Source organism: Panicum hallii, chromosome 8, assembly GCF_002211085.1.
Source record: "Panicum hallii strain FIL2 chromosome 8, PHallii_v3.1, whole genome shotgun sequence".
NCBI classification, from domain to species: domain Eukaryota; kingdom Viridiplantae; phylum Streptophyta; class Magnoliopsida; order Poales; family Poaceae; genus Panicum; species Panicum hallii.
Window position 1 is genome coordinate 820,654 of NC_038049.1, and position 25,526 is coordinate 846,179.

Below are 25,526 nucleotides of genomic sequence, written 5' to 3' on the forward strand. Positions count from 1 at the left end.
AGAAACATTTGTTTTTCTTAAAAAGGGCTTGCAGCCTTTGTTATAGAGCGTTGATTTTCCTGCTATTGTTTCCTCATTATTCAAATCCACCACCTATGAGAGATCAAGCGATCCACCGAGTACTCACTTCAATTCAAAGTGATCAAGTCTAGCGGTGATTTTGGTTTTCAGGCCGTAGTTTTTACAAAATGCGCCTAAGCATCTTTTAGTAGTGCTCTCAGAAAGGTACGAGTGTATATAGAGAGAGAAAAAATTCATTCTATACGCGTTTTTAGCTACTTTTACGTACGTATCTCATGATGTAGGGCGTATCTGACCTAACGAAAGGTACGTACGAGATGTATGTGATCATACTAGACCATCTGTAATGGTATATACTTAATGACCATACATGGAGTATATGGATATACTTATTTTTATATACTAGTATTAATGTATAATCATGGTATATTTAAAAAGTAAGGATGCTTTTGAAATTTTGCATACAAATCCCCTTTGAAGTATCTTAGAATTAGTTCATGAATATACTCAGAATGATAAATGAGTACGTGGATATACACACGGTGGTATACTGATAGTGAGAGTAGGTACAAGCGAGTGTGCATAAAACTTGTCATATGCAAATGATAGTTACAAACAATGTACTATATTGCTAAACAAAAGGATCCTATCTTACCGGTCACTCACTACTTACTGACCAGTGGCCAAGTCACACGAAATGCAAACTTAACCATGAAAAGGTAATGGTATCATTATCTTCATAACTGATAAATACAAGTCATTTGAAGATCATAACCACAAAACAATGCATATTCACAGACCTTGAGTCATAAATTAAAAAAATAAAATAAAAGACACACCAATACTACAATTGTAGCCCACACCACTTCACTGTTGAATTGGATAACCTTAATCCAAAGAAAAAAATGGCAATCGAAGTCAGCTTCAGAGCATGAAGCATCCCTCAACTCCTAGATGAAACTGAGACAGAGCTCTCAAACGCAGATCCCATGTGGCTAATGACAAACCCATAAATCTTGCGCTTCAAGCACTCAATCTTCTCCTTTGTTTTCTCCTCCTCGGCAATCTTTCCAACTCCATCCAACCAGTCACTGATCTTCTTGAATTGTGAAAGAACCACAGTTATGTGGCTGCTGTGCTTTCCCTTACTTGCCATATTCTGGTCTTCAAACAAGTGGAAGCCCACATCCAGTGCCTCATCCACAAATTTCAGGAACCACATATGCATCTCGCGCCACAAGATCTTAGAAAGCTCAACTGTCTCATACATGCTCTCAGTGTTGTTCCATGTGGAGCTCGCTGGAGAGCTCGGTGAGACCTTAGGCTGGGCCTTTGCAGAAGCTCCAAGTGACTGCTTCCTAGACAGGCTTGTCCTTGGTGGTTCCACTGAAGGCGCCTTTGGCCTATTTGTGCTCTGCATCCGAGAGAAGGATTCAGTGGCACCATTCAGTAGCTTGAGGACTTCAAGATCAGTGGCTAAAGCAGCATGAACCCAATCATGAGATGATTTCTCCAAGAATGCTTCGTCAGCCTCAATTGTCACCATAGACTCAGCAATTGTCTTCCACTTGAGAGTATCTTCATAGACAGCAAGGAAAATATCGACTGTAGGGAGTGGATTGGAGGTCTTTGATGACGAGCAAATTTCAGAGAACTTGCTGTAGACAAACAATCAATATGATATAATTAACCACATCACTTTCAAATGAATACAATACATAGGTTTTATCTTCAGATTGTCAGATTTGGAAAAAAGATAGCTTTCAATACCTTAGGTTCCTGACGACTGATTCAGTGAGCATCGCCTCTTGCAGAGCACTAGCAGCAACAGTTGCTGCTGCATCTCTACGTTCAATAGCTTCCTGCAAATTCAGTAAAGAAATTATGTTAGAGACTCAAGTCAAGAACAACAAAGGGAGACAATTAGCTGACAAACTAGAGTGGATAGTGCTTACCCTTCCAATTTTTGAGAGTTTATCAGAAAGTGCATCCAATTGAATGCTGCCATCAGTCCATTTAGGATCATGAAGTTTAATTTTTGGAACTACGGTTTTCGCCTTTACTGAATCAGAGTCTATCTTCTTACGAGGCTTTGGCCGCTCATCAACAGAGGAATCATCAGTACTGTATTGCTCTGTTGTAGCATCACTCAATCGTCTTGACATTGCTTCCTGTTGATACAGAGGCAGATAAAAATGCTTACTGCGTAGGTATAAATACAACTTTCTAGTGTACTCTGAACAGGTATGCAACTTTCTAGTTACTCAGAATTATATTCAGACAGATGCCAGCTCTGAACGGCAAAATGATTGATACACAATGTGCTTGGAGTAAACATTACCTCACCATTGTAGATGCATTTATCAATATGTTCGAAATTTCAAGCTTATTGTAATTTGTAATCATAGCACCATGTCCTTGGAGTTTTTTCTTTCATGGTGCTATGATTACAAATCTTGTTGCCATATTTGCAAACAACAAAGCGTTACCCGGAACAGTTCACAAAAAGGATTACAGTTTACCAGAGTTATGATCGTACTAATCAAGTATTATGTTTACTGTAACTTTTTACCAATTTTATGTTTTTGTCAACTATCTATCCGAATCCATTTAAATGAACTATATCGGGTATTCGATATTATGACCAGCACTGGGGACAGTTCCCTCATATGAGGGCAGTTATCTATTTCTAACCTCATCTGAGTATGAATTGGGCTGTTCATGGTCAAATGGTCAATTCATACTCCGGATTTTCCCTTGTATGCATTTCGCAGCCATCCATTTCTAATCCCATCTGAATGTGCCTTGCAAGATCTCTGATGTGCATAGCGATACGTGTACCTTACACCTTCGAGTTCAAGCTCAGTTTCAATTTAACTTGGTCTCAACTAAAGTTCAGAAATTAATTCTTTTACTACATATTCTAGTCACGATGCAGGCAGTAATAAAGTTTTACTCCTTGAGTTCTCAAATGAAGTATCCGTCCCCATGCTTATATTCAGAAAAAATGACACTAGTACTATTGGCAGCAATTAGGCCAGGAAACAAACTAGCAAGCACAATGTTCCAAATTTAAGACAAAGTAGTAACAGGATCCAGACCTGAGTCCTGAGGATGGTATCTTTGTGAACCTTGGCCCTGGATTTCATCACAGAACCTGCAGCTGCGGCTGCAAGGAACATTGTTGGATCATCCCAGCTCTTTCTCCCGGGCTTCATGGCCGACCCATTTCCCAAATCTGTCATCTTGGAGATCCCAGCCACCAGTACTCCAACCTTCTTCTTGGCAGTCCCTTCCCCGGATAGCCGCCGCGAACTAGGGGACAGGGACGTCCGCCTCCCACCGACAGCCGGAGACGCCGCTCCCCTTCTCCCTCCCGCCGGTGAAGGTTGCCGGTACCTTGATGGGACGACAATCGCCGGCTCCCTGGCCGCCCGGCGGTTCTCCTCCTTGGCCGCAACGAGGCTGGGCACGGCGCACTTGGACGGCGCCGGCGACGTCGCCCTGGGCGTGCCCCTCACCGCGGGCGAGGAGGCCCGGGATGCACCCTTCATCGATGGAGATGGCGCCCGTGAGGCGGCTTTCACGGAGGGCGACGGATCTCGCTGCTTGGATGGCGCCGGGGACGAGAACCGCCGCTTGACGGCCGAGCCGGCCGGCGGCGGCGCGGGCTCGGCAACGGCGTTCTTGGGCCCAAGGACCGTCCTTTTGACGGCATCACTGGTTTCAGAACCGGATGACGGCATGAGCGGCGGCGCGGCGTCGGATGGCGACGCGGCGGGCTGGATGACGTATCCGCGGGCGCAGGCGGCGGGGCGTGCGACGAGCGGCTCCGGGGTGCCGACGCAGGGGAGGGCACGGGAGGACGGGACGACGCGGAGGCCGACAGCGCGGGGTACGGGGCGCGCGAATCGGAGGCGGTCGAGGTGGACGAGGTGTCCGACGAGGTGCGGGCGCGCGGCGAGGAGGAGCGCGTCGGCGTCGGCGGGGGGCAGCTGGACGTAGGTGGAGTGGAGGCCGTCGGAGAGGTTGAGGAGGAAGCCGTTGGAGGGGACGAGGAGGGAGTCGGAGGTGGAGGCGGTGAGGGCCGGGACGACGGCGGTGACCTGGAGCACCGGGGAGCGGTGCTCGCCGGCGACGCGCTCGTCGGTGTGCATGGACTGCAGGAGCTTGAGCAGCACCCCCGGCGTGAGCGTCGCCATGGCTGCTGGTCTGCTCCTGGATCGGAGTGGGGAGAGATTTGGGGGCGTGGTGGCCTGCGCGACTGACGTGAGGAGCGAGAGAGAGAGACGTTGGAGGGTAGCGAAGAGAGAGAAGAGAATGGGAGGGCGGTTTCAAATTTCGAACGGCCCGCGGGTCGTTGGCGTCTCACTTCAAGTAGGAGCAGGTGGGGTCCACATATCAGTTGGTGTACCATTCTCGTTGGGCCATGCTGCCTAATGGGCCTTAAGAGGCCTCCCCAGTTTCAACCTTTTTCAGTGGCCGAATACATTTCGGCCTCTTTTGTAACTTTCGTGTATTCTTCAAAAGGGAATCTAATGGGCCGGTCTTGTGTTACTGAATCAACAATAATAGAATTGGATCTCTTGATGACCATACAAATTGGTAATACTAGCCTATCAACTCGTGATCCCGCACGGGCTAATTAGAATTAATATAAAAATAAAAATTATACCTAATAATTATAATTAGCTATCACATCCTCTCTTTCATCTATTATATATTCTAACATACAATATTTTAAAGATACATAGTCCTCATTATCTAGTTGTAATATGTTTAGTTATTAATAATATTGGTATTGGTATTCTTATATCTTCCCCCATACATAACACACACCACGGATAGTATTTTTATATAAGCAATAATATAAATAATATATTGATAACGATAGATATAGTAATTTAGAATTTTATATTGGTGCACTTTTAAGATTTTGTTATAATTATTTAACTTAGATTCAGATTTAGGAGTTACTTTAACTTTTAATAATAATATAATTAGATAATTTATTATAAACTTAGGGGGTATTTGATATTAGTTTTATAATGGTATATATGGATAATTTGCGGGACAATTAGGGGGTTACTTTAGATTAATTTTTACAGTGGCAGAGGTTGATAATTTAAATACATGTTTAGGGGGCTGTTTTAGCCTTTTTTCATAATGGTAGAGGTAGGTAAGTTATAAGAAAAAATAACAGATCCAATGGGTATTATGATTAGAGTTGTCGGATTGATTGCCACATGTTTCTGTTTTTAATGAGAATTTCTCTATTTTTTTTAAATGTCCACTGGTTTCACGTGAAGGCATAAAAAAAACCTCCAATTAGTAATAGTAAGATATTAAACACATTAATCTCGATCTGTGCATGACCATCTGTCTTGCAGTTGGGTGCCTCTTAAGGTCAATGCAAAAATACTACTACTCGATCATATCATTTCATATATTTTATGGATGTATATATATAACTAGATAGATCACTTCATCCAAAATGATATATTCGTTAAATTGCCTTCACTTCATACAAAATATGGAGCTCTACCAAGAACATATTTATTCTTCATCAGGCTACCTGTCTTCCTGAATTCTCATGAACACGGCTTTATGGCGGCAGTTGTGTTTCCACGGCCAAACCTGATCAGAAACATAATCCATATCATACTGCTTGGACTGTTAACATTACACAATGAGGCTTTATAGAAATAATTCATATATAGCATGGCATTAGAGACAGACAACGCCTGGCCACAATCACTTGCAAGGCGAATAAGTTTAGCCGCGCTAACGACACGTTCATCCGATGGCCAAAGTACACGGCATATACAGGCCACGTCAGATGTCCCCACTAATTTTGATGCTGTTTATGCATACCCTCATGATAGTACTTTTATCCGCGTAACAATCCTGCTCACCCCAAGCTTTATGTGATGTAAACATGATAAGAACCACACCAACAAGGACCATGAGCTCAAGTTTCATGCTGCCCATTGTGGGTAAGCTTTGTGTGCTTCAAACTCTACATTTCTACTTATAGCGTTCGCATGAGAATCGGCGAGTTGTTCTAAAACATGCTCAAGTATCCAGCATCCAACATCCTTTGGTACAATGCTAAATAAGAGTCTTAAAGGATAACATATTAAATGGCTAAAAACCTTTGAACGAACTCATGGCTATCCCCTAGCTTAAAAAATGCTCAAGTATCCAACATAGGAGAGGCCGGAACTTTCTATAATCTAATAAAAAGTATCCAACATCCAAGTACAACACTAAATAAGAGTCTTTAAAGGATAACAAATTAAATGCCTAAAAATCTTTGAACGAACTTATGATACTTCATTCAGCAAAAATAATTGTACACATATAGGAAGCGGTTAGCTGGTAGGCGCATGACATTGATGGAGCTCATTTGTTATCATATCTTAGAATCCTAAATTTGATAGGAAAAACATAAAACATGAGTCTTAGGCTCTTGGCACACAAATAAATTCTCAGCTGCTGTCGTGCTACCTCTGATCATACGTGCATTTCAGCCAGCAGCTAGCTGGTGTAACGAGATTTTCCTCCAATTTTTGGGCCAGTCAGAAAAAAAAAGTGCAAAATAGTCAACAGTAGCGCCTGCGAATGACTCTCGACGGACGAATGTGTTAGCAGAGAAATTTGAAGAAAAGGTCCGTAGCACTACGACATACAGGTCTCTGCCTGTCCTGCATGACGTTGACTGCTTGCACAAATAAATCAAACATGCATGCAGAAAATAAGAGGTTTGCTTTTGGATTCTGTACATCACAACAACCTAGTACAAATAGAAAAATATGAGACTGTATAATTAAGCAGAGAGATTCTGCACCAACAGAACCACCTGGCACATGAAAATGACAACCTGCAGGCTCAGCGACAAAGAAAATGAACCAACAGAACGGAGATCCGGTTTATTACTTTTTTTAAAAAAAAGAACGGAGATCCGAAAACAACAAAAAAGGTGATTTTTCGGATTTTACTGCTAGGAAGAAGCTGGTCTAATCTCAAGATGACATCTCGAAATTGTATGGATGCATGAAAAGAATGACACAGCGGGTGTCAGCAAAACAATGGATGCATGAATTCATTTCCAGCCAAACAATTGCACGACTGGATAATGCTCCTAGCTGGGCTGGCTAGCTACACTACGCATGGCATGACACACATTCCACGACTTCTTGATGCGCATGAAGCTGCATTCTTGCTTCTACTACTAGTAGTCAATTAGTCATGATGAATACAAGGACATGCGTGCAGGAGAATGTTATGTTAGTCAATAAAAGCGCAGACTTTCCTGGAAAACTTGTCCCATGCATTTCGGCTAGAAAAAAAGTGCAAAATTAAGTTCACCACCTGAACGTGACAACGTACCTGGCTGAATTATCGAGCAAAGAAACTACTCCTAGTAGGGTCAACATCACTCAAGTAATCCTCGTATTTCTTTTGCCAAATGAGACTTGGCTAGTACCTCGCCGAAGCAGGTAAGAGAGATCGCTTGAGAGATCAGCACAGCACATTCCATTAGTCGTCGCGCGCCAGTCTGTGACCGGGAATCACAGTACAATTGATTGTAAACCGCCATGTCTGTAGCAGCAGGGGCCGGCGGTCTCTGTCTGTAACCTGTCTGTCTGTCAGTTGTTTGGTTAGGCGAAGCAAGGTAGAGGTGTGTTGCTTTCTGCTCTCCTCATAAACCCAGATAGCTAGCTAGCATCTGATCTGAGTGCTGTTCGCACTCTGAATTTAATGTGACCAATAATAGTAACACTACCACTGAAGATTAGGAAAATGGCCACACATTTAGTAGACGGCGGAACAGAGAGTTGGACCATGCAGCATGGAGCAATCTGCACACATTCCTCATTGCCAATCTCCTTCTTGAATGAACCAAAACACAGAGGCATTAAAACGTGGCTCCATGATTATTGGCTGGGGCAGACTGACAGAGACGGCTCAACACGAGTGGCTAGGCTGCCACAGGCCGGGGTGCTTCTGTTCTAGGCCAAGAGATAATAAGACCGGCAAATGTTTTGTTTTTTCCTGCTACTAGTACCATATGTTGAGTTGAATTGAACATACTGCATAGTAGTATATCACACTAGAGACGCATTGCAGTAGAGATTGGTTTGAGTATATTGCAAATAAAGCAGACAGGACAAGTTCAGAGTATGAACTCTGAATTTTAAAGTTCAATCAGCAAACTGAAGTTCAAAACATTAATCCTGGAGGAAGAACACTACGGCAACCAAAAAAGAAAAGAATTTTTTAAGAAGATGGTGTGTTTGTACACCAGAAAAAGCTAGCTACCTGCACCTGCGCGGCTGGTGACTCTTGGTCGGATGATCATCAGATATACTGTATTGTTGCTGAGCCACGTCAGGCAGAGGCAGAGCCTGCTTGCTAAAACTCAGCTGCCGCTCACAGCCTCCGGTATCTCTGTGTACTCCTGTTACTATGTAGAGACTAGAGAGGTCTGTACATGTGGGTGTCCTTTGGCAGAATGGCAGCGGCGTGGCTGCCACCGCCTGCACCGCCGCCCAGCAACGGGCTAGGGTCGGCACGGCCACGGTGGGCTGACCGTGCCATCATACCGGCACGGCACGACTACCTGTGCATCGTGCTATGCCTGGCTGCGGCGCCGGCACGGCGTGGCAGCACGGCACAACACGATTAGCTATCCGTGCCTAATCATATCGTGCCTAATCGTGCCTAATCGTGCTGTGCTTGGGCGTGTCCATACCATATCATGCTGGGCTACATGTTTAGCCATCTATAATTGCTTGCACGATGTTAATGACGGCCTCCCTCCCTCCTAAAGCAGCAAGCATCACAAATTGCTTGCGAGGATGGAACTATTTTAAATGCATTTATTCGGTAAAATAGTTGAGAGATGCAACAATTTTCGTTACATCATCTTCCCACGGCCGGCCCTGCCTGTCAGTTGTTTGGTTAGGCGAAGCAAGGTAGATCGAGGTGTGTCGTTGCTTTCTGCTCTGCTCCTAAACCCAGATAGCTAGCTGGCTAGCATCTGATCTGATCTGATCTGATCTGATTGCTCGCACTCTGAATTAATGTGACCAATACATACACTACCACTGAAGATTAGGAAAATGGCCACACATAACATAATAATAGTAGACGCGGAACTGAGAGTTGGACCATGCAGCATGGAGCAATCTGCACGCATTCCTCATTGCCAATCTCCTTGTTGAATGAACCAAAACACAGAGGCGATCAAAACGTGTCTCTATATATGATTGGCTGAGGCACATTGACAGAGACGACTCAACACTACGAGTGAGTGGCTAGGCTGCTGGCACAGGCCGGGGTGCTTTCTGTTCCCTTAATAGGCCATGAGATAATAAGACCGGCAAATGTCTTGTTTTTTCCTGCTACTAGTACCATGCATGTTGAGTTGAATTGAACATACTGTACTGCATATATCACAACAGAGACGCATTGCAGTAGAGAATAGAGATTGGTTTGGGTATGATGCAAATAAAGCAGACAAGACAAGCGCAGAGTATCAACCCTGAATTTAAAAAAGGTCAATCATCAAACTGAAGCTCAAAACATAAATCCTGGAGGAAGATCACTACGATAACCAAAAAAAAATAAGAATTTTTTAAGGAGATGGTGTGTTTGTACAACAGACAAAATTAGGCAGCTGCTGCGCCTGGGGCTGATAACTCATTGGTTGGATGATCATCAGATACTGTATTATGGGTGAGCCACGGTAGGCAGATCGCAGAGCCTGCTTGCTAAAACACGGCTGCCGCTCACAGCTGTGGCTGGGGCCTGAGTGAGTGAGCCTCCGGGATCTCTGTGGTACTCCGTAGAGCCTAGAGAGATCTGTACTGTACATGTGGTTGTCCTTTGGCAGAATGGCAGCGGCGTGGCTGCTACACCGACCATGTCCTTCGCAGCAGGGACCACGCCGAGCCACGGCCGGCGCCGAACATCTCGTCCAGCGCGATGACGAGCCCCATGGCGAGCGGCGCGCCCAGGCGCGGGTCCACCACCAGCCGGAACACGTCGTCGCCCACCGAATCCTTCCGGCGCACCTCCGCCACCGCGTCCCCGCGCGCGTCGCGCACGGCGCAGGCCCGCCGCCCGTACGAGCCCTCCACCACGTACTCCGCGGCGAAGGCAGCAGCGGCAGAGGCGTGGGGCGTGACGTGAGCCACCGCCTTGCTGGATGACCGGAGGGTGACGTGGCGGCGGACGGCGAGGAGCGGCCTGGCTGTGCCGTCGCCGTCGTAGATGACCCAGTGGTCTGTCAGGCTGAGCCTCTTGCGGCGGACGGTGAGGAGCGGCTTCCCCGCGACGTCCATGAGGACGACCTCGGCGCGGCGGCGGGAGGCGGCGTAGCAGTCGACGCGGAAGGCTAGGTCGCCCCTGGCGTCGAAGACGGTGAAGCCGTGGCAGTTGAAGAGGAGGGACTTGCGCCACACGGTGAGAACCGTGGGCGGCTCCTCCTGATCATCCTGGGGCGGCCGACGCTCTGGGTCGGCGGCGTTGGGGTGCACCTTGGCCATTGTTTGTCTTGCCGGATCGATTGGATTGGATTGGATTGGATTCGATTGGATTGGAGGTGCCGAGGTGGAAGAGGGAGGAGTTGTGAGGAGGCGTGGGGGTGGGGACTTTATAGAGGATCGATCATCCTGGTGTGGTGGGTGCGTCGTGGGCGGTTGCAGAGGAGACGAGACGGCGCTCGGCTCTGGGTGGCTGCCATGTCCAAGCGTCAAGTGACCGGACGGCTGACCTCGCACGCTGCCCTTTACATTCCTCGCCGCCCACGCACACCACACGTAGTACGCCGACCCATTCATCCACTTTCCTCACAGTATTGAACATGCATGCAGAAAATGGGCGGCAGAAAAAAGGGGGAGCTTGGAGATAACGAAGAATGTCCTAGCGACTAGAGTCATTGGTCGCCTCCAAAGCTACCGGTCAACAAAGACAAACGCACGCGTCCTGCTTCTGCACTCCCATGCCATGCCTTTATTTGCTACCCCAAACACACACACACACACTATGGCTGCACATAGGGCCTGTTTGTTTGAGCTTAAATAAGCCGTAGATTATACAAACCAACTTAAATAATCTGTAAAGCAAACAAACAGGCAGCTTATTTGCTCAGATTATATAATCTAGAGTCAAAAACACCATAATCTCATAAGCTAGTCAAGTGGAGCTTATTTCAACTTATTTCTACCAAAAGACCCACTACCCATGGCAAAGAGGAGCAAATTACCCGCAATTGCCATTGGATCCCACCAGCCCACTCCCTCCTCCCCTCCCCACGCGCCCTCTCCCTGGCTGGCTCCCCACGCGCCCCTCTCTCTGGCTCGCTCCCTCCTCCCCTCCCCACGCGTGGTGGTGATTTAAAACTGCTAATGTTGTGAAAATAGTAAGCAAATGAATAAGTCCAGTACCTAAGAGCATTGTTGTCTTTACACGTCTAGGACAAATAAGCTGGGCCCAAATAAGCTACGCAAACAAACAGCAAGACTCAGCTTATTTAATCCAGAAAAAATAAGCTAGATTATATAAGCTACCAAATAAGCTGGATAGTATAATTTATAAGACCAAACAAACAGGCCCATAATCAGGTCAGGTTGCATACTATGGCTGAGATATTTGAAACTAGTGCTAGAAGCAAGCTTCCTCTGGTGCAGATCGATGCATCAGGCGGCCCATGTAACGTAGTATACTCCGATCCTAGATGGGACAAGCAATGGACAGGCACCACGCCACATGTAAACTTAGCAGGGGAGGGGACAGGCGATCCAGAGCATATCCAAACCACCAGCTAGCAAGTACAGAGCCCCTTCTAGTTCTTCACAACACACACAGATGTCATCAGATGACCGCGACAAACTAGTACATCCTACTGTACACTCCTACAGCAGCAGCAGCGCACCATGCATGCATCCAAACAAACCAAGCTAGCTCTTGCCATGTGGCCACTCTAGATGTTGGACGCATGCATGCAAGAAAGTGACATCTCTGAATCCACCCATCATCCTCGCTCTTCCATTGCGTTGCAAACGACAGGAGTGCAATCCAGAGCGCCCGGCACCACATGAGAGGTGGCATGCATGAGTCAATGTAAACTCAATTCATCCATGAACAGAAATAAAACCCTCTCTATCTAGAGGCACCTGCTGTATATAATAAAAGTTGCACCAATGATCTAAAATTATAACGGGTTGGTGTGATGGTTGCACAGCACCTGTTGACTCTTGATAATGCGCACTTGTTAGCTTCCTCCTTTTATTTAGTATCGTATTGATTTGCGCAGCTAGCTTACCAGTTGGAGTAGTACTTTAATGATCTGTTTGACAAAGTAATCCCATGCAGTTCAAGTATGTAGCTAGTGCGCCCAAAAGATAGATCGATGTGCATGCATGGCGCATCGTCGTATCACCATTTTTCATATAAAAAATCCAAGCTACCTACCTAGCTTAGGTTACTAGCTAGCTAGCTAGCGTCAAATGGAAAACCCACGCAGCATCCACTAACACAAACTTAGGGTGCGTTCGTTTCCGATTAGAGCCCTCTAAAAATTTTAGAGTGTTCCCTCACTCTAAAGAATCGCAGTCTTATTAGAGGCCGAATTAGAGGGCTGTTCGGTGCCGGACCTCTAAAGTTTAGATGTTTCGGGTTTTAGAGGGGTGAAACGAACACACCCTTAATACCACGATGACTATCTCTCCTTCACTGGAGCTGCAGAGGTGCCCTACTCCAATAGCCTGAAAATGAACTTTTAATTTCAGCCTAGCTACCAATCTCCGGATCGAGTCTCCTTTGACTGAGAGATGTCAATTCAACAATACAGATTTGTACTTCGTCTCCGCCCGTTCAAAAGCACTGTTCTTGTTGCTCCTTTCTTTCGATCACCTTCTTCAATTCATATCGATCTACTTTTGAGTCATTTTTGATAGAAGCCAAAAACAAATCTAGTCAACCCATCGATCGATTCATGTTTTGCTGTGTCTATTGCATCAATTTTACAATTTGTTTTCAGACAAGAGCTACAAACGCTTGGGCACCGCATTCATATGCTGAATAACTCTGATGCGGCGCGCGCGCGCGCACACACACACTGACACTAGGTAGGTAGCTAGACCTCTCGCTCTCTGATGCAGCCAGCACGCAAAAACTCTGCTGCCTGCCGCTAGCAATTGGGTCTCTACTGTACAGTACGTGTCAGATAGAGAATTGGCCGGTATTTGGCCCTGGCATGTTGGCCAACCCTACCTTGGCATGAACTGCCTACTCCTTACTACGCCGACCAGGTCCTGCGCAGCAGCGACCGCGCCGATCCTCCGCGGAACATCTCGTCCAGCGCGATGACGAGCCCCATGGCCAGCGGCTCGCCCAGGCGCGGGTCCGCAACCAGCCGGAACACGTCGTCGCCCACCGACTCCTTCCGGCGCACCTCGGCCACCGCGTCCCCGCGCGCGTCGCGCACCGCGCAGGCCCGCCGCCCGTACGACCCCTCCACCACGTACTCCGCGGCGGAGGCAGCAGCAGAGCCCAGGGGCGTGACGTGCGCCAGCGTCTTGCTGGACGATCGGAGGCTGACGTGGCGGCGGACGGAGAGCAGCGGCCTGGCTGTGCCGTCGCCGTCGTAGATGACCCAGTGGTCTGTTAGGCTGAGCCTCTTGCGGCGGACGGTGAGGAGCGGCTTGCCCGCGACGTCCATGAGCACCACCTCGGCGCGGCGGCGGGCGGAGGCGTAGCAGTCGACGCGGAAGGCGAGGTTGCCCTTGGCGTCGAAGACGGTGAAGCCGTCGCAGTTGAAGAGGAGCGACTTGCGCCACACCGTCAGCAGCGCCGGCGGCGGCTCTTCCTCGGCCGCACGGCTGGTGGTGGTGGTTGCAGCGGGCTCCGGCGCGATGGCGTTGGGGTGCACCCTGGCCATGGCTCCTCCTCTGCTTGTTTCTGAGCTGAGACGAGGTGGTTTCTCTGTTTTGGTCTTGGTACAGATGGAGCAAGAGGGAAGTAGGTTTGGTGCTGCGCTGGGAGCTTGGGGTTGAATTGATTGGAGTCGGCAGCAGGCGTGGGGAATTTATACCGGGTGGGGGGTGCTGGGTGAGTGGGCGGAGGAGACGGGCGGCGAGCAATGAGCTAGCTGACGACGCAGGCCAAGGATTGCATCGCATGTGGGCTCCCTGCTCTGCATGCGGCTCCGGTCCCCTGCTCAGCGCATGGAGCTAGGGAGCAAACTTGTCAAGCTGCTGCTGCTGCATGTGCTGATCGAATATCTTTCTCTGTTCATCTCTCTCCCAGCCGGCTGGTTTTCCTGGACGAGATTAGGCGTATAGTCCTGGTGCAGGAATCATAGCTAGCTAGCCATGCAGCATGCATTTCGGTGGAGGAACTTATTCTTCGCCGCCCCCAACACCGAAGATGCAACGCAAAGCTATTCTCCGTTGACAAGACAAAATGGTCGGCAAATATTAAAGCAAGCAAAAGGAAGCTTTGAAATAGGCGAAATGATGTGGAGAACACACAAAGTTGTTGCCCTCCAAATCAACAACATGACGTCGTCAAATGAGCTGCTTGTACCGTCCCGCATATACCTTTGCCCTTTTGTGATTGTGATCGCATGCGTCGTGGCTTGTTAGGTTCGATCATGTACTATAGACTTACGCTAGATGTTAGGCGAAAGGCATGCGAGTGTGCCACGGTCCAGCATCACCCTCAGGGGTACAAAAAACTCACAAAGCTGCAACTGTTAACGTTCGTGTATTTGTCATCATCTTTTAGATCCGTTCCATGATCAACTGTTCATCTCAGCAAAAGAATGTTATCGAGTGCTTGTAAAGAATGTTTGAGCAAACGAATATAATCAGAGGGCCGTGCAAGTTAGTAATTCGATTCATCAGATACTTGAGTAGTATATGGTGCTGTTCAAGGATACTTGAATAGATGCATGCATGGGTGGTGAGTCGAGCCCGGGAGCGGATCCATCACTGGATAGCAGCTACGGTCAGCTTGCAGGAAACCGTGGGCTGGGGTAGCTACACATTTCCAAGCAGAGATATATATATTTATATATATCCTGCCGAGATTCTGCTCCATCTTTATATATTTATTTTCGATCCATTCGATCTCTCGGTACATGCAGTCAACTATCAGTGCACCGGCAGACCAGTATCGGCAGACCAGTATAGATCGTCGCCGCTCCTTCCGTTCCAAATTATAGGCTATTTTAGTTTCTCTAAATATATCAGCTTTCGCTATGTATTTAGATATACGTTACATGGGAAAAATTTATGCGTCCAGAAATATCAAAACGATCTATAATTTAGAACGGATGAAGTAGAATACATCTATATTGTGTTTTTTTTATTCTGAATATATACGACAATAATGCAATACTGTGTTCTGCGTGCTTCTGCTCGCATGCATGCATGACATTCCAATTAATATTTGATCGAACATGCATGCATGCTTCATTATTATTATATTATGGCACGAAATCCATCCATCCTTCAAAATTGACCATCTCAGTTTCTTCTGAAGCCTGTTCCACCTGACTGAAGACAATTGGCTAAGCTAGCTAGCACTTGCTGAAACAGTGGAGGAGAGACAGGCAGGTACACATACCGCTACCAGTTTTGCTTTGCAAATGAACTATGATGAGTGCGCTCACCAAAGGGCCGGGGGAAATGCACGAGTCAACAATTGATCTATCCAGCAGGAATAGAAAAACCTTTTTTTCCCCCCTAGCTAGATCATCTTTTTCTTTTTCTTTTTTCTTTTTACCGCAGCCGGCTCGATCTGTTCCTGATCGATCAAGTGCTGCTGGATGTTGACGTGGATCCTGACCGGCCTGTTGTACACTTCCATGGCATAATACTCTCTACTTTGTTTGACCAAATCATGCACCTTATATATGCTCTTACAGCATGCAGCTTGCCTTTCTTGCATGCGAGTGTGTGAGGTGAGGACAAACGTTGCACAGACGATTCGATCTAACTAGAGTATGCATGCCTCCACTCATTAGTGGATGCATGTCGCATCATGATGAATGACCATGCATACTCCTACCTTAGCCAAATTGACTTTGCTGCGACCACAAAGTCAATCTGGTTCCTTCGTCCACCTTCTTTGTCGCAGTCTGCTCATCACTTTTGAGCTTGCTTGCATGCATCGTAGCATCGCTTTTTTTTGGTCTGGTCTGCCAATGTTTTATATTTGGGCCGCAAGTTTACATGGCGAATTAGGCGCTGCAGGCCCAGGATGTAAAAGGCCCCAAACCTAAGCGCGCAAATGGGCCTGTAACATGGAGCCCCAGTCCTCTTCGAAGCCCACCACAAAGCCACAACCTTTCTTTCCTCTCCGGCAGTCTCCCTCTGCTCCGTCCGCCGCGCCCGTGACATGACATCCTCCGACAGATGCTCGGGGGTTTCTCTTTCTCTGCGCTGCGCTCGCGTGCCGCCCTCCCACTCCCACTCGCTCCGCCTCCTCGCTTCCTCCGCGGCCTGCCGCACCCGCGCGCCGTCTTCTCCTCTTCCTCCTCCTCGCTCCCGCTGCCGCCGCCGGGGATGGAGGCGCCCTACAAGTTCGGCCCCTACAAGATCGACGCTAGGGAGGTCTTCCACGCCACGCCCCTCTCCTACGCCATGGTCAACCTCCGCCCCCTCCTCCCAGGTATTTTTCCCCGTTCTCTTTTCACTTCGCCTTTGCCGATGCTTTTGCTTGGTTGCTGTACCCGCCGCCACGCTCCGGCATCTGCTCACTAGTCCCTACGCCGTAGCAATCATTTTTAGTTTGTCGGTGCTAGAACAGTAACCATCGCGACTCGCAGGAGAAAGGGGGGAAAAACTTCAGCTTTCTTGCGCAAATGTGGCTGATGAAAGTTACATTGATCAACACTGACTTCCAAATGCTAAATAAATATTTTTTTTTACTGCGAACCATTTCTCTCCTGATAATAATTAATAAATTCAACCAGGCATCAGTGTACATTAAGGAATTATGGCCAATGCCTTCTGCTTGGCTGGGAATTTGAACTAAGTTCCCTGCAATTTCTTGCTACTTGATCTAATCCCTGCCTACCAAACAAGCCATTGCAGTTACATTCTAGATTGTTCTCCTGATGAATGAAACCTTACACTAGTGACTAGAGCTTGTCATGGGCATTGCAATTAGGCTTTGTAAAGGAAACTACCACATTGCATCCATTTTTATCAGTTAGTGTTCTGCAGATTTTTCTTAACCATGTAAACCTTTCTTATGCAGGTCATATCCTTTTATTTCAGTAAAGCTGGTACAACACTTTCTTGGAAGCTAATTTTTGGGCAGTCTGGCAGTTTTTACCACTCACATGCCTCTGCACTCACATTCCGGTGCTGCCTTTTTCTCTGCGGGCAACTAATTAATGGATTGCTGGTACTCCAGTAAGGTTCATGAAGAGCACCCACAAACAAATATGACTATATAAAATAAACTGAGCAGTGGAAGTTTCTGTGAAACCTCTGCATTGGTTCTCTTCTTTTTACACCTGTTTTTCAGTTGTTCTAGAGGATCACATCACACACAAGTTTTATTTGACTTGAAGTTTGATGCATCACATATTGCGAATATTGTGTTATTCTATATGCATCACTTTTTTCCCTTGACAATACATACATGTTCTTGTGTGCCCCAAGCGTGAAGTCAAAAGATTTGCTGATCTAAGTTCTGATGAGACAAGTGACTTATGGGTTACTGCAAAGGAAGTTGGTGCACGTCTTGAGCAGTATCATAAAGCATCTTCACTTACCTTTGCTATTCAGGTGTGATATATGCTTCAATTTTATTGTTGTAGTGAGCTCATCCTTCCACTACTCGATAGCCCAAATTTATTTATGCAATACGAAAGTAGTGTCCTATTTGGATGTCTAAAATGTGAGAATGATGAACATTGTGGACAATATCATTTATATTTATACCATGTCATGTGCTCTTTTACTAATCGTACCTTTGATTAGCTTGTTATGGGCTTCTTACTTGTTATATTCTTTGAATGACTAACATGAAGTTGCTTGTTAACAAGTGATATTACTTATCAGGATGGTCCTGAAGCTGGCCAAACAGTTCCACATGTCCACATTCATGTCATCCCGAGGAAGAAAGGGGATTTCGAGAAAAATGATGAAATATATGATGCGGTACGTGGCATAATAGATGTCCACATCTGGTTATTTTATTATGACACCTGATCAAATAAAGCTTACCCTTTCCCTTGGTATAATAGATTGATGTGAAAGAGAAAGAATTGAAGGACAAGCTTGACCTGGACATTGAGAGGAAAGATAGAAGCATGGAAGAAATGGCTCATGAGGCCAATGAGTACCGTGCTCTTTTCTCCTAGAATTAACTCTAGTATAGTGGTTAGTTTCAAAGTTGAGCTGAATGTTTGCTATAAATAAGCCTTGCTGCTTCTTGTTCTCCATTGTTGCAATCCAGATATCATTTAACTGATATGGTGTTGGACTGGTGTTCAGTGGTGTGAACTAGAATGATGCTAATGTGATATGTTATGTACTATGGAGAAATAGTCATCTCTTGTAAGGATTGCGTTCTTACGGGCAAACTCTCTAGATTAGAAACTAGTTTTGATGTACTACAGAGCGTCAGCTGTTTGCTGGATGAAGTATATCTTTACTGCAAATTTTCTCTTTATGAAACCGTAACTCTGTAAGAGAGGATGTACAATTTAACCATTTTCAGTTATCAAATTTAGGCAGCCATTAGTGATTGGTAGTAGGCTATGACTCATGCACAAATCACATGTAGCGTACAAAAAATACTATGGTCATTTGTTACTTTGGCTAAATCATTTTCTGAACCTCAAACCCTAAAAAAAGTAAAAGTTATATTTCAGGGTTAAAGAAAATTTATGGTATCTTATAGAATCATATAACCTTTGTATTTCATATCTATAGTTTCGTTTTAAACACTGACATGAATTGAGATTGCCTCCACCTTTCAAATTGTTCAAAGGCAATATTTGTTCATAATAGGTTACTTCAGGAAGTATATTGATATTATGTAGTTAGATCTGCCCCATCAATCCTTTCAGTGGAAATTTCTGTCTTCAGTATGCTTTATGTCTGGAACGACTCAAGTTACATAGCTAATAGTTAAAACTGATACTGTTTTAAACAAAATGGATTATGACAGAAAGATGTATGTGTACTTATTTTGCGGTGAGCTAAAGTTTTATTCCTAGTGGTGACTATCCATTATGTTTGTGCTTTGGAGAATCTTGGCCGGCAGTGGCCTTTTCACTGAATAAGTTGCCTCTTAACATTGTGCTTCTGTTTTCCCATGCTTCTGTCCAAACATCAAAAGTTAAGCTGATTTGTAAATTCCAGAACTCTGACTATCTATGGCTGGCTTGGTTAAACCTTATTCCATGGCTCCATGCTGATGGTTCTGATTGTAAGTTCTTGACAACTCAAATGTTCTGTTTGAAGATCATGCCCATTTTTCAGCTCTATATCCTTGTCCTTTTTGAAAATCATCGAACATGGTTTGCACTTTTCTTTTCTTTGTTTTTATTGTTGACTTGTTGTGGATAGAGAGGCTATGGTCCGTTGATCACAATTGATGTGGCAAGAATGTAAAGAGGGCACCAATTTTGCTTAGTCTTGAATGTAAACACTTGGCTTGCTTCACGCTTAGGTGAAGGCATCTGTTGTAACTGGTTAGATCTCAAACCCCCCACTTTTACTGATTTGCATCTTTGACTTGGCTAACTTTAGTCGTTGTCATCCTTTTCATTGTGCCCTGCTTGGTATCAGGATCACTTTGTTCGCACGGGATGCCCCTAGCTGGAGCCCATTGTGAGCCCATTCTGAGAAGCTTGCAGCTCCCTTAGCTTACGTTGAAAATGCACATGTTGCAGGCTGTGGTTTGGTTATGATTTGGGGGGCAACTGGGACATACGTGGCTGTTTCTTCTTGCACCTGGCAAGTTGGTATGCCGCTATCTCAGGACATTGCCGATGTACTAGGCAACCTGCAACATGCAATCTCTGGATGTAGTCGTGTGCTTGCCCTGGAGTACTTGACAAATGTCAACAAGTGGTTGTTTCTGTGGTGGGAATCGAGGCTATTGTTCCGTGGCGCTGTTGAAAATGATCCTGGTCCCTGGAACAGAGAGTACCCTCAGAGATAGGCTAGAATTTTAGTGCTTCATGTATCAACTAGGCACTAGCAAATGCATGTCATTTTCTCATGTCATTAACGCGTACCTGTATTAAATCAGAATCTTCTATACCCCCTTTTTTTTTCTTGGAGGTAATAACATTGCAACGACGCAAAACGGGTTAGTGAGGAATCTCTTGGCTCTCTGCTACTGCTACCTACGGTTTACACTGTCTTTGATATCTCACCATGACTACACCTCTACTGTGACGAGCACACCATGGGCGTGTACGGTTTGTGACAGATCCTGTCCATTACAACAACAATAGCCATGATCGTCGCCACGTCCACGCCTGGCCGGACAACGAGGCTGAACACGTCGTCTCCGAGCGTCGCTACCGGTCTGGACGCCACGCCGGCGCTCTTCCTCCCTATCCGCGCCGCCTCCCTGCCGTCGCTGCCACGACGGATCTTGCAGTTCCTCCTGGAGAAGGAGCCCTCGATCCGGTAGGCCGGAGCGGCGGCAACCTGCGGGTGCTTGCAGCTGAGGCCAGATGATGACGATGCAGTGGTGCCTGCTGGTGACATGTGGACCTCTGCTTCGTCGCTGCTCTTCAGAGCTGAGCACCTGCTCATCGTGAAGACCTGCTGCTGTGACGTGGGAGACGGCTTCTTGTCGAGGCCTTCTTCTTCCGTTGCCATGTAGCAATTCCAGCGATCGTGCAGGCTGAGAAGCTGTTACAATATAATGGAAAAAATCATTTTTTACCTTGGTTAGTAGCTGTGGTTTTGCTTAGTCAAAAACTAATTGCGGAAAGGAAATGCAGCAAAACTGGTTTATGATCATGCTTGTGCCTTTCGTGTTGCAAGTTGCAAAGAAAAAGGTATCAATTATAGTAAAATAATAATAAGTTACAATATATATATGCAACAACAGAATAAGACCTTTGTATATGGTTCTTTTTTCCTTATAAAAGCATTTTTGTTTGCTTGTTTTTGTAGGCGATTGCATTCATTTTCCTTGGATTTGTCCTACTCAGTGGATCCCTAAATCTTGCACAGGTCACCAAATCTTTGAATTAATCTGGAGGTACTAGTCCGCTGAACAAAATTAAGGGTAAATGCATTTCATCTGACGGCCTATAAAGCGCTGTCATTTTCCGGGGAAGAGAAGATTAAATGGGACAGCTTGAATAATTAAGGAGATAGCAAAAATGTAAAGTTGACATTTGTGATTGATCACTACATGGAGACTGTAAATAATTCAAGAAACTACCAATAGATTTGTGATTGATCGCTACACGTGTAGACTGTAAACTTCATCCATCTTTTGATCAAGCTTTTAAGAATTGCTAATAAATTTGATACTTTTGCTATTGCTTTATATTGCTTCCAAGAAACTACTAATTATTAACAGGGAAGGAAATAAAAGATAACCTCAAGAACAATCAATCGGTGTGCGTTGCTGTATGTGCCAATAATTGTTTTGATCTCTTCATCAAGCTAAGGCAATAGAAACTGATTCTTGAAAGCTGAGGAAAAATGCATGTATATCTCCTAAACAAGCAGGGAGTCATTTATTTGCTGCTCCTAGATGATGCAGAAATGTGAAGTACTAGACAGTAAGCACCTGTGGCCTAAGGCAGAGGAGCGGCGTGCCTTGCCCATCCATGAGCAGGAGCTCGCCGGCGCAGAGCTTCCGGCGCCGGGAGTAGTTGTCGACGCGGAACGCCAGCCTGCCCGCGTCGTCGTAGACGCAGAAGCCGTCGGTGCCCTGGAAACCCATGCTTGACCTTTTCCAGACCGTGTACACCGCCGGGCGGCTATCTGCCGGCGCCTGCGCCGCGCGACGAGCTCGGCCGCCGCGTCCGGCGTCCGACGGGTGGATCCTATTGCTCATGGTGTTCGCGTCTGAGAAGGAACGAAGGTACAGGGATGGATGGACGGGTGGGAAATGGCAGGGCGGGTGAAAGGAGGCGGCAGAGCAGGGGGGGTACAGTTTTGACGTGAGGGAGCAGAGCAGGCAGGGCGTCTGAAAGGTGTGGCACGGGCCAGCGAGTCGCAATCCGTGGCTTTCACCATTTATTCTCATGGCGTACGTGCACGGATGCTTTGCTGAAATGAATACGGATGCCATGCCTAGGGCTCATTTGGCAGAGCTCGAGCCGGCTTCAGTTTTTCCTGATAAAATACTGTTTAGAGGGAGGAGAGAGCGGAGAGAAAAACGGCTCCAACAAGATAAAAGAGAAAAGCAGCTCTAGTGAACAATATTTTATTAGAAGCAGCCGGCTGGAGCTCTCCCAACGGGCGCTTAGCTTGCACCGGATCGCATCGCCTCGCCTCGCCGGATAACGAAATGCGAAGCATCTGCTGGTTGGTGCAAAAGGTCGTGGGAGTACGACTCTGCCCTCCGTCTTCAAATACTACCGTCCTTCAACAGCAATATTTGTAAGCATCTAACAGGACAGGAGCATTCATGTATGGTGTACGCGTGGTGCGCATCTCAGCACGCATGTCTATCGTTTTGTAGCCTCCAGAAAGGATTAGAATAAAGCAAAAACGATTACGACAAACGCAAAAAATAGACTGAAATGAAACTATCTAGCGGACGAAAAGATCTTTTTTCCATGCTTGCCAATACAATAGCAACAATGAGGAATTGACATGCCTAGCCGCATGACTAGCAAGTAGGCTTTTTTTCTTCTTCTCTGAATCCCCTGATTTCGCTGCCTTCAGCTTGAACACTCAACTGCTCTGCACTGCCAAGTGCTCTGAGCAGCAGCAGCAGCTCATGCCTGAGTTGGAGGCCAGATTCTTGATTCGCTGAAGCTTTGAACCGCTAGCTGCCTCCCAAGCAGAGTGGAGCCTCGCCGCCGCGTGCCGCGTGCCTTCGTCTTCCTCGTCTGCCTCCACAGTCCAGCACGAGCTTCACCTGACAGACCTCCTCCTCAATCCTCGCCTCACCCATGGCTTGCTTCCATGCTCCACAATCCGCAACCCTTTCAGTATCAGATCCATCTGCAGATACCGGAGAGCCATAGCAGGGCGATGGGTGAGGCCGTACTTTGCGCTCCCGGTCGGCACGGAAGTTGCCGGCGGCGGAGGAGACGACGAGGGGGTAGAGACGAATCAGGGGGCACATTGCGAATTTCTTATCCAAACCAGAGGGTTAAGTGTAAATATTCGGACCACGATTGCTAATCGCGATCCGAATTAGGGATGTATATGAAAATACTCGGATCGCGATTATTAATCGAGATCCAAACCAGGGGTGTATTTGTAACTATCCCGATCTTTTTAGGGGAGGCATTTGTAGATATTCCGGCCGGCGACATGGCACCCGCGGAGGTCGCGCCGCCGCCGGCGATCGCTCTTTCAGGCTTCCCGCGCTCGCCACCGTCACATTCACTCGCCCAGAACTACCTCAGGCCTCGCGCGCGGGCCGCTAATTGACCTAGCTTTTCCACGGCGACTGCCGCCTCAGGCTTCCGCGCTCCGGCCGATCGAGCCGCCTAGTTCGTCTTCTCAGTTCCCCGCACGGGTGGGTTCACTCCGCTCGTCGTCGCGTCGCCCCTCAACAACCTCCGCGGGCTCCGCCCAGCAACAGCCGGCCGCGCATTCCGTCACCACCAGGTATCCATTCCATCCGTACCCTGAACTCCAGACATCTCCTCGATGTGATTGTATCTTTCGTCACCTCCAAACATGACTGCCCTGTACTGCCAGATGTAGTTGATGTCACTGGTCAGATCTTAAATCTGTTATTTTTCTGGTCCTCCTTTTGGAATTAGTATTCAACACAATTTGGGCACCTTCGTCTTTTGCACGGACCCTACTAATTCCAAAAGCTGCATCTAGGTATAAAGCATTAGAAATTTAATACGGTACTGCCCTACAGGAACAATGGGGAGCAGCTCATGCCAGAGTTGGCAGCTAGTTGATTCTCTTCTCTTTTTTTTAACAAATAGCCAGTTAATTCATGGAAGCATACGACAGAGTAACAAACAAATATTGGAAGTTGCAACTAGGACAAAGGATACTACTGCCTATTTGTGTCATTCCCTTATTTTGACCTTTCTCTTTCAAGTTCTCTTGGCAAATTGTTATGGCATCTTTGTTCTGAGCATTAAACAATACCGATGAACTTTCCTTGAAATTTACATCACTGGAATCCAGTATGCATTGCGATGCAGGACTCCAGTTGAATTTTAAATTTCCGTCTTTTGTTTAAAAAGTTAGGACATGTTACATGCTAGCTTCAGTCAGTTGACAGATGCAATTAGCTGCTGCAGTCCCTACCTATCTGAACTCACTGCCTCAGCACCTCATTAGACCGCCCTTCTTGAATTTTAGTGTCCACCACTTTCAGCTTCATGTTTCATGGATGAAAAATAGGGCTTCAGCACCTGGAAGCTTGAAGGGATGAACTAAGAAGAACACATTAAAGGTTTGTATGGCTTCTGGCAGATACGGTCCAAAATGACAACAAAAGCCATGATCATTGAGCGATCGACATTTGGCATGATGGTAAGGCTGAAGACATCTTCGCCAAGTGTGACCGTTTCCGACACTGCGCCGGCCTTCTTCCTGGTTATCCTAGCCACCTCCTCCCCGTTGCCTTTTCGGATCTTGCAGCTTCTCCTCCAGAAGCTACCCTGCACCCTGAAGCTAGGAGCTTGGGAGTCATGATCTGATGATGAGTTGGTGCATCCTGATATGTGCACCTCTGCTTCGTCATTGGTTTTTACAAGTGAGCATTTCCTCATGGAGAAGAGGTGCTGCCGCCTGGAGGAGCTCTTGTCACCGGCTTCTTCTGATGCTCTGTAACAGTTCCACTGATCGCACATGCTGAGAATCTGGCGCAGCAAGAGGGGGCATTGTTAGTGTCATAATATTTGGTAATTGCAAAGTTGTTCCATCTGCTTTGTCAAAACTGCCTGGCAAAGAAACATTAACCAGAGGAGATACTACTGATGCTGCAATATGTTTATTTTATTTTGCTGCTATTGTCGTATCTCTATTGTAAATTACAACTGTCAGCCTGTGACATGGATTACAAAGCGTGGAGAGGAAAACTATGGGCGAAAGGCGAAAGGCGAAAGCCATACGAGAGAAAACAAAGCATTTTGTGTGCAAGCTTTTGGACGATGGCACTTGTGTTTTTGCGGTACAGGGTTTACAGGCTTTCTTGCCGTATCTGTATGATCTTGCAGGCAGTTGAATTTATTTTACGAGTACAAGGGAAATAAGTTGTTATTCATATTTGGTGAATCGCTTTTCGAGTACTACTATAATATAATGCGTGCTGCAGATTGAAGTTTCGGATCGCAT

The 25,526-nt window shown here is 46.5% G+C and overlaps 5 protein-coding genes and 1 long non-coding RNA gene across 7 annotated transcripts; 2 read left to right on the forward strand and 4 right to left on the reverse strand.

Moving 5' to 3' along the window:
• Positions 1 to 726: 726 nt before the first annotated feature.
• On the reverse strand, positions 727 to 4,223 carry LOC112903192 (translation initiation factor IF-2-like). Its single transcript, XM_025972410.1, has 4 exons — positions 3,123 to 4,223; positions 1,977 to 2,192; positions 1,792 to 1,883; positions 727 to 1,679 (listed from the first exon to the last, which is right to left on the reverse strand). The coding sequence occupies exons 1-4, from the start codon at positions 4,221 to 4,223 to the stop codon at positions 965 to 967; spliced, it is 2,124 nt and encodes a 707-aa protein (XP_025828195.1). The 3' UTR covers positions 727 to 964.
• A 5,366-nt stretch (positions 4,224 to 9,589) lies between these two features.
• LOC112902997 (protein LURP-one-related 8-like) lies at positions 9,590 to 10,888 on the reverse strand. The gene has a single exon (XM_025972203.1). The coding sequence runs from the start codon at positions 10,869 to 10,871 to the stop codon at positions 9,942 to 9,944; it is 930 nt and encodes a 309-aa protein (XP_025827988.1). The 5' UTR covers positions 10,872 to 10,888; the 3' UTR covers positions 9,590 to 9,941.
• A 2,131-nt stretch (positions 10,889 to 13,019) lies between these two features.
• LOC112903049 (protein LURP-one-related 8-like) lies at positions 13,020 to 14,100 on the reverse strand. The gene has a single exon (XM_025972256.1). The coding sequence runs from the start codon at positions 13,970 to 13,972 to the stop codon at positions 13,331 to 13,333; it is 642 nt and encodes a 213-aa protein (XP_025828041.1). The 5' UTR covers positions 13,973 to 14,100; the 3' UTR covers positions 13,020 to 13,330.
• A 2,290-nt stretch (positions 14,101 to 16,390) lies between these two features.
• Positions 16,391 to 18,667, forward strand: LOC112903297 (bifunctional bis(5'-adenosyl)-triphosphatase/adenylylsulfatase FHIT-like). Its single transcript, XM_025972536.1, has 4 exons — positions 16,391 to 16,712; positions 17,691 to 17,837; positions 18,114 to 18,212; positions 18,299 to 18,667. The coding sequence occupies exons 1-4, from the start codon at positions 16,455 to 16,457 to the stop codon at positions 18,413 to 18,415; spliced, it is 621 nt and encodes a 206-aa protein (XP_025828321.1). The 5' UTR covers positions 16,391 to 16,454; the 3' UTR covers positions 18,416 to 18,667.
• A 1,640-nt stretch (positions 18,668 to 20,307) lies between these two features.
• LOC112903296 (protein LURP-one-related 5-like) lies at positions 20,308 to 22,394 on the reverse strand. The gene is made up of 2 exons (XM_025972535.1): positions 21,826 to 22,394; positions 20,308 to 20,930 (listed from the first exon to the last, which is right to left on the reverse strand). Exons 1-2 carry the CDS (start codon positions 22,330 to 22,332, stop codon positions 20,457 to 20,459), a joined length of 981 nt encoding a protein of 326 aa, XP_025828320.1. The 5' UTR covers positions 22,333 to 22,394; the 3' UTR covers positions 20,308 to 20,456.
• A 506-nt stretch (positions 22,395 to 22,900) lies between these two features.
• LOC112902149 lies at positions 22,901 to 25,201 on the forward strand. Of its 2 annotated transcripts, none has more exons than XR_003230495.1 (2): positions 22,901 to 23,828; positions 24,565 to 25,201. It is a non-coding gene; the product is annotated as an uncharacterized LOC112902149 (long non-coding RNA). The 2 variants fall into 2 exon arrangements; XR_003230496.1 differs by having other exon boundaries at positions 24,591 to 25,201.
• Positions 25,202 to 25,526: the final 325 nt, after the last annotated feature.

Bases quoted from the DNA above. Each gene is read 5' to 3' on its own strand.
- LOC112903049 (XM_025972256.1), bottom strand. From the start codon at position 13,972: ATGGCCAGGGTGCACCCCAACGCCATCGCGCCGGAGCCCGCTGCAACC.
- LOC112903192 (XM_025972410.1), bottom strand. From the start codon at position 4,223: ATGGCGACGCTCACGCCGGGGGTGCTGCTCAAGCTCCTGCAGTCCATG. The intron at 2,193-3,122 runs GTCTGGATCCTG...CTGTATCAACAG, and splicing joins ATACCATCCTCAGGACTCAG to GAAGCAATGTCAAGACGATT. The intron at 1,680-1,791 runs GTATTGAAAGCT...GTTTGTCTACAG, and splicing joins TCAGTCGTCAGGAACCTAAG to CAAGTTCTCTGAAATTTGCT.
- LOC112903297 (XM_025972536.1), top strand. From the start codon at position 16,455: ATGCTCGGGGGTTTCTCTTTCTCTGCGCTGCGCTCGCGTGCCGCCCTC. The intron at 16,713-17,690 runs ATTTTTCCCCGT...TGACAATACATA, and splicing joins TCCGCCCCCTCCTCCCAGGT to CATGTTCTTGTGTGCCCCAA. The intron at 17,838-18,113 runs GTGTGATATATG...ATTACTTATCAG, and splicing joins CACTTACCTTTGCTATTCAG to GATGGTCCTGAAGCTGGCCA.
- LOC112902997 (XM_025972203.1), bottom strand. From the start codon at position 10,871: ATGAATGGGTCGGCGTACTACGTGTGGTGTGCGTGGGCGGCGAGGAAT.
- LOC112903296 (XM_025972535.1), bottom strand. From the start codon at position 22,332: ATGGCATCCGTATTCATTTCAGCAAAGCATCCGTGCACGTACGCCATG. The intron at 20,931-21,825 runs GTGCTTACTGTC...ATATTGTAACAG, and splicing joins TCCTCTGCCTTAGGCCACAG to CTTCTCAGCCTGCACGATCG.